Source organism: Schistocerca cancellata, chromosome 1 (assembly GCF_023864275.1).
Source record: "Schistocerca cancellata isolate TAMUIC-IGC-003103 chromosome 1, iqSchCanc2.1, whole genome shotgun sequence".
NCBI classification, from domain to species: Eukaryota; Metazoa; Arthropoda; class Insecta; order Orthoptera; family Acrididae; genus Schistocerca; species Schistocerca cancellata.
Genome location: NC_064626.1, coordinates 1,104,143,153 through 1,104,157,859, shown reverse-complemented (window position 1 = coordinate 1,104,157,859; position 14,707 = coordinate 1,104,143,153). Strand labels below are relative to the sequence as shown.

At 39.0% G+C, this 14,707-nt stretch overlaps 1 protein-coding gene across 5 annotated transcripts in view; it reads left to right on the top strand.

Moving 5' to 3' along the window:
• The window catches only part of LOC126091904 (serine/threonine-protein phosphatase 6 regulatory subunit 3), a 183,393-nt gene that overhangs the window by 110,728 nt on the left and 57,958 nt on the right, over nt 1–14,707 (top strand). For 4 of the 5 annotated variants that reach the window (XM_049907219.1, XM_049907236.1, XM_049907228.1 and 1 more), the window contains 2 exons: nt 7,645–7,840; nt 12,739–12,828. In XM_049907219.1, coding sequence (XP_049763176.1) covers nt 7,645–7,840; nt 12,739–12,828 — 286 coding nt within the window. The remainder of the gene's footprint in view (nt 1–7,644; nt 7,841–12,738; nt 12,829–14,707) is intronic. The other variant, XM_049907245.1, reaches the window with a different exon arrangement.

Genomic DNA, 14,707 nt, shown 5'->3' with positions numbered 1-14,707 from the left:
ACTAATAAAACATCACGTTCCCACATACAAGTATGCACCACAATATGTACTGGAGAATGATGAATACAAATTATACTGGAACAGAACCATTATAACAGATAAAACACCACCACATAACAAACCTGACATCATCAGGATAAAATTGACATTATACTAATTACACATCAACTACAGGAGTCATACCACACAATATCCACCAGTACATTAACGCAATACAGTTACGGAAAGGCAACTGCTCACCTATAGCAGACCAATATGGGGAGCACAGAAACACATAACTGTAAACAGCATTCATAGTTGCTTCCAAGCTCTTGCTCTTTTTCTAGCAAAAGTTAAGTGTTTCTTTGCTCCACTATAGGTGACTGATGGCATTCCCTTTATTTTACATATATATCCCAGTTGTTGTTACAGAAGGATAATCGAACCAGCTTCCCATAAAGTGATCAGTATACTGAATGTTGTCCCATTCAATGGTTCCTTGACACCATAATGAAAATGGTAATTCGATAAAATAAACTTCTTAAGCTCAGGGCAAATAAGGCTTAAGAACTGCCATTAATGATAAGATAGTGTCTGCTGCTACAACAAATCTGTTTTTGATAAAATTATTTAATTGGATCGATAAAAAAATCTACTCACCAAGTGGTGGCAGAATACACACACAAAAGACTGTTTTGCTTTGCAAGCTTTCAGAGCCAGTGGCTCATCCTTCAGGCAGAAGGCTTGAAGGGGAAGGAAGAAGGGTGAAGGAAAAGGACTGGAGAGGTCTAGGGAAAGGGGTAGATTTCGGGAAAGTCACCCAGAACCGCGAGTCAGGGTAGACTTAATGTACATGGATGAGAGCAAGACTGATCTGTTCTTGAGTATAACTCATGCACTCAAAGGAACTCAGTATGTGCTTCATACACCTTGAAAACGGAAACTATTCTCACTCCAAATGCTTCTGCGCAGAGTCAGTATTATAAGCTGGAACTAATAGGAGCTTACATCAATCCAAATATTACTCCATACACCCATACAGTTGCATCTGAGTTATGATCATTTGAGATTTTACCATCCCAATAAACTGCTAATACAGTACCCTTAAACTGACCAATAACTCAAATTCCATTCGACACTTAATGGTGAATAAAGAATACACACCATTAGCTCTAGGATAATTTGCTTTAGAAGCTTTTTCTAAATCACCCTGTGACAACCATTCAATACTAATCTGAAGCCAAGATGCCAAGCTGACTTGGTGTGGCAACACGACTTTGCCCAGATTCAAAACCATACGCCCATGTACAGGTAACTGTACAATGCCCTGATTGAAAACATACTCGCATAAGACTCATATTAAAGTCAAGGAATCATTAAAATTTGACAAAAGAGCAGCACTACTGGTACTTCTTAACAATTAATGCATTATGCCTGATGACTGTTGGCATATCTTTCAGTGGTTGGCACCTTGCTTGTTATATTCCCTTTGCCGTCACGGAGTTTCAGCATATCTGGATACACTCATCGCCAACAGCTCACAGCATCTTTCTCGCTTCCTTCCTTCCTTCCTTCCGCAGCAATTGGTTACAATTTACACCAAGAAATCACAATTAAAGTACATGAGCCTTAAATTCTTATTCTTGACTCCTTGCTGTTGACCAATGAATAAGGGTTGACAACATCTGTTTTCTTTTCTTGTGACAAACACCATGTAAACTTTGCAGTTTCCAATCTTTTTTGTAAGATTTGGTTGTGACAGTCATCGAAGGTTTCACACGTTGCCCTTTTAAGTGTGTTTCATCTGTCTCTTCTCTATAACCCTGTGCGTTCTTTTACATCTGTTATGGGTGGCCATCGTTTCTTTAAAAATTTCGTAACTGACAGTGTCCCTGGAAATACGTGTATATCCAGTGCTTAGTCGTCTACCGTATTTACTCGAATCTAAGCCGAATTCGAATCTAAGCCGCATCTGAAAAATGACTCTCAATCAAGGAAAAAATATTTTCCCGAATCTAAGCCACACCTGAAATTTGAGACTCTTAATTCAAGGTGAGAGAAAAGTTTTAGGCCGCACCTCCAAATCGAAACAAAGTTGGAACATTATAATAAGATACATAATTTAGGTTGAATGAATGATGATACAGCTACAGTAGTTTGGTTTGAGTCGTAAGCTTAGCAATTAAGCTTTACCAGGTAGCCTTTGCTATGCGTCAGGCGCTCCGTCCGTATTTATATGGGTACCCTTCCTTTTTCATGTGCTTCGTCTGGTTTGAATTGATTTAGATGATGTTCTGAACGAGAGTTTAGCGAAAATGTTTCTCCATTTGAAAATCTTTGCAGGCGCCTCTTTTAGTACATTACATTCTGCACCGAAATTAGAGTCATCTTAGATTTAAAAATCTAGTCAATTGCTGTGCTTCATTTCTGACTGTATTACTATTAGGCATAAGAATAATACGAATATAAACATGACATGATATGTATATTCTTCCGCACTTGCTGTTGTCTCACTCCAGTTTCGTAGTTTATTAGGCAGACAGGATTTAAATGAGATAGCAGCAAACACGAAAGAATACATGGTAAAATGTTTATATTCATATTATTCTTATGATGAAGAGAATACTGCATGTGATTAACAATTCATAAAAGTTCCTATTAGCAACCATCTCTTCTCACAGGTAGGAAAGAATTCAGAACGTAGAGTTGGCCATATTGACAAACATCCCAAACAGTCTCGCCAGTCGGATTTTCATAGTACATTGAAATGCTGCTACATTCGAAGATAAACAATACGAAATGTGTATTTCTTTCGTTGGATAATGTATGAAAATGCAGTGGTCGAAAAACTCGGGGCGGAGGAAAGAAGCTTGTCTTCCACTTTTTAAAATTTATTTACTGACGCAGGGGTTTTGGCACCAGTATTTATCTTTGTGCCTGCAAAGCATGCCTGTGTAGCGCTACATATATTCGGTGGTAGAAGTTAGTTGTGGCAGCACCTACCAACATTTTTCAGAACTTCCGCTTACTTTGCACTCGATTCTAAACCACAGGCGGTTTTTTGGATTACGAAAACCAGAAAAAAGTGCAGCTTGGATTCGAGTAAATACGGTACTCCTGTAGATTTCAGCCACAGTTCTTCTTTAGCTTACTGAACAAATACATCTTTCTACCTTTTGTAGTTGCATTTTGTACTTTGGAAATCATTGTGAGTACAGCCGCCTCTGGATTGTTTACACCAGTTTGAGTGTGAACTTAAGGTCTGTTTATTGCTATTACGTATAATACAGGGCCACCATAAATTTTAAAGCTTTATATTTTCCAAAATATTATATGTACAGATATGGCTGATGCATGAATAGAACTGCAAACTTGCTCAAGTTTGCATTTTGCACTTTATAAATGCTCTGAGAGCCCTTCTGGTCTTACAACACATGTCCAAGTGGTGGTAAAGTTTGTTTCATACCTTATATAGCACCATCCTCTCAGGGGTCATCACAGCAGCACTGGTGCATTCTCTGAGCTGTCGCAGTGTTCCTGGCAGGGGGGATAGGTAAACACAGTCCTTAATCTATCAACAAAGGAAAAATTTACATAATGATGAGTCAGGCGACTGGGGCCGCATGTCGAAGGAAACAGAGCCACATCACCACCACTACTACGCCCAATCCAGCAATGCAGAAGTCATTCGTGTAAGTAGCATGAACATTGATTCTCCTATGAGGGGCTTACCTGTTATGTTGGAAGATAAAATTCTCGGAGTCAGCAGTCAGTTGTGGAAACAACCACAACTGTGCAACATATCAAGGTGATGTACCTATCACAGTCTTCCCACAGAAGAAAACTGGCCCATACATCTTTGTCCTTGACATGGCAAGAAAACTTAAACCTTCAGTGAATCTTGTTCATGCACAATAATTTCAGAGGACATTTAGTGCCCCACACTCTCATATTGTGGCGATTAATCTCAATTAATCTTTCCTGATAAGTGGGAGGTTCCTTCATTGTTGAATGTAAGTTTTCAAGGGAAATGTTCATCCTCAGGTGCTTCCTGCATTGTGATGCAAAATAGAATGAGCGCACCAGAATCTTCAGCTTTTAATTGTTGCACGAGCTGCTGACAGCACAGTTTGAAATGTAACCACCATAGCAAAATCTTCCACACAGTTTGCTGTGGTATTCCAAATTCGTGGCTTGTGTGAACCCTCAATATTTATTTATTTATTTATTTATTTGCTTGCTATGTACAAAACTACCCCTCACCCCCTCCACGATTGCATTGGGCACATTTGGTTGACTGGTAATTTTCTAGAATGAGATTTTCACTCTGCAGCGGAGTGTGCGCCGATATGAAACTTCCTGGCAGATTAAAACTGTGTGCCCGACCGAGACTCGAACTCGGGACCTTTGCCTTTCGCGGGCAATTGCTGTACCATCTGAGCTACCGAAGCACCCGGTACTGTTTACAGATACAACCAGTATCCATTAATTGGCGATAATAATGCACGATTCTCTATGTGGCAGTTATTTTTCCTAATTCCTTCGAATGAATGCTGAACTGTCATAACAGATAAACATCTTGCATATTCCAATGTGCAAAAATTTTTTTCTTGCTTTATTGCCATTTTGTCAAGCCACTGTGCTCGTATTGCCAACTGTGGAGGTTCTATTCATTCATCAGTCATATTTATACATATTGAGCTCCTTGTCTATTGTGACATGATCAAAATATGACCTTGGACTCAGAAATAGATACTACAATCTTCAGCTGTTGCATCTTGTTCCCTCAATGACTGCTGAAGCATACCCTCATAGACACATTGTGCCCCCCCCCCCCCCCCATACACACACACACACACACACACACACACACACACACACACACACACACACACACACACACACTGCTCGAAGTGTTCCCTCGTATACCATGCTTCCATCCCTGCCACGTGTTGTAACTGCTAATGAATAACACTTTCCATCTTTTGGGCTTATGTCCACCCTGACACGGGACACAGCAAGCTTTCCGATGTATGAACTGTTTCACGCTGCCTCACTTTTGGTTCATTAGAAGACAGCACGTCCCATCCGTTAGTGACGGGATTGAAGTAGTACTCTCTGGTCTCTGCCTTCCCCGTACTGGACCATAAAACCTAATACTGACTTGCCACTCACCATCAAGTCAACAAGTAGTGATAGACCCTGTGTGTTGCGGAGAGGAAACTTTATCCTTGAAGGAGTATTGGAGATACCTTTCTTTTATCTGGTGTGCTCTGTCGTAACCTGCAGTGCAGCAGTACTGTGCTTAGTTTGAAATCATGTTGCAAGTAATATTTCAGTGAGTTTGAGTGGTAGGAGTGAGCTGCCAGCCATAGTTGTTTCTTGGCAAGTATGATTGGTTGCACATAGGCAGCACTGCCACAGCCAATACAATATATCAATCAGAAAGTTATTTTATTTGACCTGTAACTCAATTTTTTTTTTTACGTATCTGTACATATGAGCAAAAATCGTTAATGTTTTCACAATTCCAGCATTTAAATGGAAATACAGGGCAAGGACTTTCAGGAAGTTTTGTTTATTCATGAAAATTATGTAAAGCACAAATATGCAAACCTGCCAGTGCTAAATATCATATTGTCATACTCACTAGTCCTACCTTGTGGGGAATAAGCCTTGGTACCTGCACAGTTAGGCTGGCTCACCGCTAGAAAGTGCTGTAGTAGGACTTCTTGCTGTCCTACGGTAAGACCATTGCCCAACAAGAGTGGCTCATTGTCAGAGTGTACATGTCCTGGGTTTCCTGGAGAGAGTGTTCTGCTGTGGTACAGTTAACGGGTCCATCACAGTGTGAGAGTGAAATGACGGGGCTGGTGGAAATGTGCTCAAAGTTGAAGTATGTGGGATGGGACGATTCTTATGGGCAAAATGTCTAAATTGCATGCTGATTCACTGTAAATTTCTGGCAATATGTTGACCAAATGGAGTGTGGCCTCCAGCCCTAGTGAAATGTTTTCAACAATTTGGACAATGCTGCAAAGACATGGGTGACGCTGATGGGAAAAGGTCATCAATGTTGACTACAGATGGCAAAGTCCAGGAAGTTGAGGGACTGATTTGCAACAGTTGCAGGTTTCCCAACGAGGAGGATGTTAACACAGCAGTTCTTACATGGTTACATGACCAAGGACAAGGAGCGAATTTCTGTTGCCGAAGAATGGAACGATTAGTAGAACGTTTCAACTGTTGTTTGTAGTGATACGGTGACTGTTGAAAAATAATTTTGTGTATCTGCTTCACTTTGAAGCGTAGCACAACATTCAATTAAAGATACCTGGCCTACTGTAATAATTTGTAACTCTTTTTTTTTTAGTCCTCTCATAGAAGACAAGAAACAGTAAGAGCGTACAAGTAGATCAGTGTCAAGTATTTGTAGTAGCAATGGTAGTTGTCATGAATTAAGGCAAATAAGTTTTTGTGCAATGTATGTGATGTGATTGACACTCTGAATGTCAGTGAGTATTTTGTTGCTCTCTGAGCAAATTAATTTTGAACTTGGCAGTGAGTTACTAGTGAATTAATTTGCATAAACTTGTTGCTGTCATGTTTTCTGTTGTTGGTAAGCAAAATTACTACATAAACAAGCATGATATGTAATTTACAGGGTAAATGTTTACTCAGTGTGAAGAAATGACAATAGTTTGTATCATTAATGTTGCCAGATCCTAAGAGCACGACTGATGTTTGTTGTGATAGGAAGGGCTCAGACCACGATGGGGGAATGCGAAGTTGTATACTGGTGTAGTTGCTTAGTGAACTGTACAGAAGTGGACAAGGTGTGACTTGGGACTTACATAATATTGGTTGGTTTGAACCGATTATTGCCGGTATATTTGTTTCTGTGATACAGACCATACTAAATCATAGTTCCTGATTTTCAGTGACGCACAGTGCAGGATGGTAGACTTTCAGTACATGTATGAAGGGGTGGACGGTAGGTGCTGTTGATAAAATCGGTGATTTTTCTATTACCTGCAACTGCTTTAATCCTATTTGTGTATTTTATAATGATAGTGAGATATATGTGTAGAATAATGTGTCCATTCTTAGTTGAAATGCGTCCTGTGTTGGAGTCTAGTAGATTTCGAGGTTCAGTCTGGTTATCAAATGAGATGTGAACCATGACAAAGACTAATTCACCATAACAGAAAACTTCTGTAAGCCTGTCTTTGTGCAGATGGTTATGGGACTTCGGCTGTTCAATATAAAATGTCAAATCAAAACACCTTCAGCCGTTTGTATTTCCAGACATTATTTTATTTGATTAAACATTTGCAGCGCTACATTACGCCATCTTCAGACCTCATGACTGGCATGTAGGAAGAATCCTACCTCTGCTCCAGTCAAGGTAGGGGCCAGTACGTGGTGACTGGCATCTGTAGATTTCTGCCCGAAACAAATAAGCTGTAGGAAGTAACAAATGAAAGCAAACACAACTGAAACAACCTCAGTTTTATAATATGTATATGAACCAAGAAGAAAATACTGTTTAGGGTGGAAGTGACATAGATTTTTTTCATAGTGACTGTTTTTATCTCTGTGTTTTAATGTGCCTGTAAAAGAAGTTAGATTAAGTGTAATGTGATGGTGTTTACTTGATTGCAGATCAAAACCAGGTGGTGTGAGATGTGGCTATATGGGACACCTAATTAAAATAGCAAATCACATTGCACAACATGGTGAGAAGGAACCATTTGCATCACTACTTAAGCAATATGTTTCTCCAGACATAATTGCAGCATGGGAAAAATTTGTAGCAGGTGCTTTAGCAGATATCAACCAAACACACCGTACTTGCATGGTGAGATACTCTTTGGTTAAATAACTCTCACCTTCAAATTAATAAGTATAGATGTATATGAATGAGTATTCTTTTCTATCCAAAAGGTGCTACTTCTATCAGTAATTATAAAATGCATTTATTTCCTTCCTGAGAGAAAAATGTCACACATTGCATGCCTCCACAGATTAATAGTTACTGAGTATGACACAGTCTTCATAATTTTATACTCTTCATGTTGAAAATGATTTGTTTTGGACAAAGTATGTGCGTGCGTGGAGGGGAGGGGGGGGGGGATGTGAGCCAGGGGAGTCAGGATGGTGTGCTCACTGCAAAGGGGTGGGGGTTGCACTCACTCAGTCACTAAATCACACATTCTGATAAACTCAATTAAATTATTTTACCAAACAAATACATTATTTTTGACAAATTTGTACAATCCAAAAATCTAAACAAATTATTGCCTATGAACAGCATGCATAAGGGCGCGATGAAAAATAATGCCTGTGATTCTTTTAAATTCTGGTCTCAGTATTTTTTGAGGTATTATATTTCATGCATTTTACCTGGTTGACTTTCCTGCTTCACTGATGCATTGCAACCCTTTGTCACTGGAGGGCTCCAAATTGTATCATGTAACATGGCAGTGTGCAGCTATGTCACTGGATGAGAAACAGCATGTTGTAATGGAGTTTCTAGCTGCAGAAGGGTTCGTCGACACATGAAGCATCGTCTCCTTCAGCATGAAACCCAATATCACACATGAGCGCTGTGATATCAGTAGCAATCGGACACCCGAAGTCAAACATTCCACAGTGACAGTATCAACAAACAGGTCTCTTGTTGGGAGATACATGTTCATCACAAGGATGATTGTTGAGAAATAAATATGTATACATGCAGAACAAAGATGTAGAATGTTAAAAAAGTTTGTTTTATTTAAAAAGCTTCATGAGTTTTATGTAAAAATTCAGGAGATTACTTTTCAGCATGCCCTCATCTTATATAAATGCTGTGTCACATTAAAAACTAACGAAGCCCACAATTAAACAAATATGTAATTTCCTAAATCTTTTTTTAGCTTTTGGATTACACACAACTGTCAAAATCATTTACGATGGATATAATGAATTTATATCATCTGTCATTTCTCTCTAGTTCTGTGTTCTTCTTTGGGTATATTTTTTGGGGGATAGTATACTACTTCGTTTCTCTGAAAAACATGTCTGACATTTTGTAGATATGTTGAATCATTTTTTGTGTACTATGTTGAAAAGATTACATCTGTTCCTCACTCCTTTCACCGCATGTGAACATTATGAATTGAAACTAGGAAGTTTTTAGAGCAGAACTGGTTACGTGATAACATTCATATGATTAATGATGCTATATCATTCTTCTTGTGGGGTAATGTGAAGTATGTTCTGTTGTCACTTGACAGAATTTTTTTAAATATTCTGTTTCACATAACTTTTAGCCATTATATATGTGAATATGTGATTGCATGCAACAGCAATGTAATAATTGTAATGAGATTCAGTGTATGTACGATGTGACGCAGGTAAACTGGAAATTTTGAACGTTGGTGTTTTCAGCACTGTAGTCTGGCAGTTGTTTAGGATTGTTGCATAGTTGTTGTAAACATGTTGCCATTTAGTAATCGTGCAGCATTGAAGTAGTGCAGGATGTACTATTGCTGTGAGTGCCTTTTACAAGCAGGGTGATTGTGTGACTGCTGCACAAAGGGTATTTCAATTACATTAGCAGCTAGAACACCATGGACACATTCTATCTGCTCATGCTATCACAGCATAGGTGCATAATGTTCAAGAAACTGGTACGGCCTTGAAAAAGAAGTCTCCAGGTGGCGTTCAAACGGTATGTACCCCAGAGAACATTGTAGCTTTAAGTGTTTCCATCAAGAGAAGCCCTCACCTCTCTATTCAGCAACATGCATCTTGACTAGAGATTGGGTGACCAAGTGTACAAGGAATCAAAGTTCCACAAGTGTTGTTTACAGGTTATGCAACAATTAAATCCGAGACCCTGTGTCCCAAAGAGGGTTTTGCGAATAGGTCAAGGCTACCAATTTCCTTAACAACATGAGGATGTCAGACTGAAGTCCACTTCCACCTTAATTGATATGTTAATAGACAGAATTTCTGTTACTGCCACAGGAAAATCCTTGACAGTTTCAGATGTGTTCAATACATAGTGCCAACATTACAGTTTCATGTGCTGTGTTGTGTCATGGTGTGATTCATCCTAACTTCCTTGAATGTGAGGATGGCATTGCAACAACAGTAACATCAGCTCTGTATGTTGATAGACTTAAGACATTCTGTATGCCAGGACTGCATCATGTTAAACGTGGAAAACATGGTTTCAGCACCATGCAGTAACACCACATACTTTTTTAATGATCATTGGAAACTGTTAGCCATTTATTTGGATGACGCATCATTTCACATAACTGTGACATTTGACGGCCTACAAGGTCCTCCAAATTTAGTGTGTCCAATGGCTTCCCGTGGAGACATCTCGAAAGCAATATGTTAAGCACAAATCGTGCAACTCCATTCCCAGAGATACACTATGTGATCACAAGTATCCGGACACCTGCCTGAAAATGACTTAAAAGTTTGTGGCACCCTCCATTGGTAATGCTGGAATTCAATATGGTGTTGGCCCAGCCTTAGCCTTGATGACAGCTTCCACTCTAGCAGACATAAGTTTCTTGGGACCACTCCGCTACAGGCCATGTATTATGAAGAGGTACTCGATGGTGTTGAAAGATGCAGTCATCATCCCTGAATTGCTCTTCGCCAGTGGGAAGCAAGAAGGTGCTTAAAACATCAATGTAGTCCTGTGCTGTGATAGTGCCATGCAAAACAACAAGGGATGCAAGCCTCCTCCATGAAAACACAACCACACCATAACACCACTGCCTCTGAGTTTTACTGTTGGCACTACACACACTGGAAGATGACATTCACTGGGCATTCGCCACACCCACACCATGTCATCAGATCACCACATTGTGTACTGTGATTTGTCACTCCAGACAATGTTTATTGACTGTTCAGTCGTCCAATGTTTACACTCCTTATACCAAGCGAGCCATCATTCATCATTTGTGGCTTATGAACAGCTACTCGACTATGAAATCAAAGTTTTCTCACCTCCTGCCTAACTGTCATAGTACTTGGGTCTGGATAGACGCCTGCCTGTTACACATTACAACCCTCTTCAACTGTCGGCAGTCTCTTGTCAGTCAGCAGATGAGGTCGGCCTGTATGCTTTTGTGCTGTGCTTGTCCCTTCACATTTCCACTTCACGATCACATCGGAAACAGTAGACCTAGGGATGTTTATCAGTGTGGAAATCTCGCATAGAGACGTATGTCACTAGTGACACCCAATCACCTGACCACGTTCGAAGTCCCTGAGTTCCGCGGAGTGCCCCATTTTGCTCTCTCACGATGTCTAATGACTACTGAGGTTGCTGATATGGAGTACCTGGCAGTAGGTGGCAGCACAATGCACCTAATATGATGAATTTCTGTTTGTGGGGGTGTCCGGATACTTTTGATTACATAGTATATGCTATACTGAGCATTCCAGAATATCCATAAAGGGCTATTATAATGTGAACATTAAAAGGGAGCACTTCTTCCGCATGCCGTCTTTAAGAAGTAGAGATACTTTGTAATGAAAACACAAATGGCATACTGTATACATGCAGTTTTGTCAGTAAAATAAATTTCAAAAGACATTGAGAAGGGTCAAAGGAGGATTTAATATGAAAACAAAATATACTATTCAGTTGTCTTTGGGGAAAAATATTGTTAAAATGTTCTTAGAATTTGCCTGAAATGAGATTCAGAATATTCCGAATTTCATGCATTCTATTACATAAGGATCACATTTATAAAGTTACAAAAATTGATGCATGTAAGTGAACACAAGGACAACTCTGAACGTAACTAAGAAGCTAGTTATTGAGCATTGCTCTAGATGTTTTCTACTATTTAGAGTACAGTGACATTTGGAATATAAATTTAGATGTATCTTTGACTCAAATCGCTTTCTACATAGCAATTAGTAAGTAAAAAAGTATAAGCATTGCAAGTTGTTTATTCATCCCACACTGCCGCATGTGTAAGGTAGGTAACGTACTTAGTTTGGCACATAACTAGATTCAAATATGATGATGTATGATAAAATCCAGCATTCATCCACTGATATGCAGTAGTGGTATACTAGGTGAAATATGAAAATCACTGATACTTCATGGAAAGATCAGTTATTAAAACACAATTTAAAATACATTAGAGAGAGCTGTACTTTTTTCCTTATTTTTTCAATTTTCGGCCTAGATTGCAAGTAAGTTTTGTTTTCTAGATTTAACAAATGGTTAGCACTGTTCATTGGACATCATCCAATTTGTTGGAGTGAAAAAGTGAAAATTTGAGGTAAGATATAGGTGAAAATCTTGACCTTGAGCTGGTACATACAATATATATTTTATATGATAGCCGATGGGCAAATTTAGCTATTGATAAAGTTTAAAAGAAAAATAATGATGACCTAGACTGAACACTGTAATAAAAGGTTAGTTATATTGGAAAGATGATGATGTGGTGGTGGTGGGTGGTAGTGGTAGTGGTGGTAGTAGTAGTAGTAGTAGTAGTAGTAGTAATAATGAGGTGTTAGTTTCAAGTACAACAGATGTGTCATTATCTGAGTAAGTATCTAGACATTGAAAATGCTTGAGGTATTGGATTTTTGTATTGTTTGGTTAATTATTATTGTTGTTATACTTATTTATGTAGTTGTGTTGCTGCTGTGTGATGTTGACTCGAGTCTTCATGATTTCTATGATAGTTTTAGTCACTACCTGTTCCTATTCCTTTAAAGGGTGGCAGTCATCCAGGTCAGTCAAGTTCAGAAGACAGTAACTCAGAATATCCAGACATTCCATTTGCCCAGGGTATGGGATTTCGGCAGGTAAGCTTGTATTCAGTACTTCACACTTTTTTGATGAAATACTTATTTGCCCTAGTAGCAATGCTTTTGTCTGCTTAGAACTGTACCGCTAATATAAAAAGAGGAAAATAAGGCTGCATAATATGTATTTAGGCTGCTGTAATAGTAAAATTATGATGTTCCCATTGCTGGTAAGCAGTTTGTGCGTATGGTGGCACCAATTCAATTGAAGGGATGTAATAGTCATGCAGTCGATATAATGACAAACCTGTATTACAGCAATAAAAGGCAGCTGTGTCATGTGATGTCAAGTTTTCTTATAGATATGACAGTGCCATGTGACTAGAACTTGACAAATGAGGAATCAACTATGCCTCAGTATTTACTGCATCTAATGTTCGAAAATCAATTACATTGCTCATGTGATCTTCAGATTTTCCATGAGCTTTCATTTCTGTTCATATCTGCATTGTCTCTGTAAAAGTTTCGTCCAGTATAATTCCCATTGAAAAGAATACACTGAAAGCAGAACAGTCATTTTATATTTTCACCAACATATTTATTTTTTCAATAAAACTCTTTACTGAACTTTCAATGCAGGTATCTCCCATATTTTTGTACATAATTTATGCTTAAATCAGGTTTGGGGCAACAGTTTTTTCACTTTCTGTTTATTGTCATATGACAAAATAGAAAGTAGTGCACATAATAACTTGTGGGCAGAACACAAGAGACATAAGTTGTGTACAGAGCTAAACAAGGCTGTCACTGTGGAAGTGAGTAAATTATGCTTTGATATTTAAGAACAAGCAGTATTAACATGGATCCGCACATTGAAGCACAATGGAAGACTGAGCATTTCATTGTAGATGTAACAATGATACGGACTAAGGAGCCACATTGTGTTTACCCCATAATGGTTTGGTAGGGGGGAGTCTAACAGATGACCTGTGCTCATCAGACGTGACAGACGTGAATATCAAAATTTGTCATACCACAAGTTGCTTGTGATTGAGTGACTCGTGGCATGTTGCTAGAAATGCAAAGCACACCCTGGTGGCAGAATGACAAACAATGTGCTTGTGAGCATATTTGGCCACATGATGCAAATATGATTAAATTAATATTAGGAGGTAACATATAAAAAATTCTGATGTACTGATCTTGTTGACTTGTTCAAGCATCTGATACTTAAACTGCTATTTTTTCATAGCTTCTCTTTTGGTGTCAAAGAATCCTCATAACAAAATTGCATATCAGTTAGTACTAATACCTGACCAACTAATTAACTAGAGTGGTTTTCTTCCTTCTGCTAAATAATCTAAAATGATGCAAGGTGGATGTTACAAACCTGTCAGGATGTGATGCTTTTAAACTTGGAAACTGTTTTATGGAGGGAACATAACTAAGTTGAGTTTATGCCCTTCAGTCACTAATTTTGTCTGTGCCTACTTCCACCAATGTCCACCTAATCTTCTTAGAGTTTGTTATAGTAAAGTGGTAGTGATAGGTGACCAAAAAAATTTGCAGACAGCCCTGATACCGAGAGTAAATTGGTAAATGTGATACTGTGAAGCCTGAAGTAAAGGTATCCTCACCAAGCAAGGTGGCACAGTGGACAGCACACTGTACTCGCATTCGCCAGGACGATTGTTCAAATCCGCATCTGGCCATCCTGATGTAGGTTTTCCATGATTTCCCTAAATTGCTTCAGGCAAATGCCGGATTGGTTCCTTTGAAAGGACGTGGCCGAATCCCTTCCCTAATCCAATGGGGCCCATGACCTTGCTGTTTGGTCCCCTCGCACAAATTGCCCAACCTAAAGCTCACCTCAACCTGAAGGTAGGTTCAACATAGCAGTGCTGTACTATGCTTGGACTTGTTTGTCGTTCTATGATGT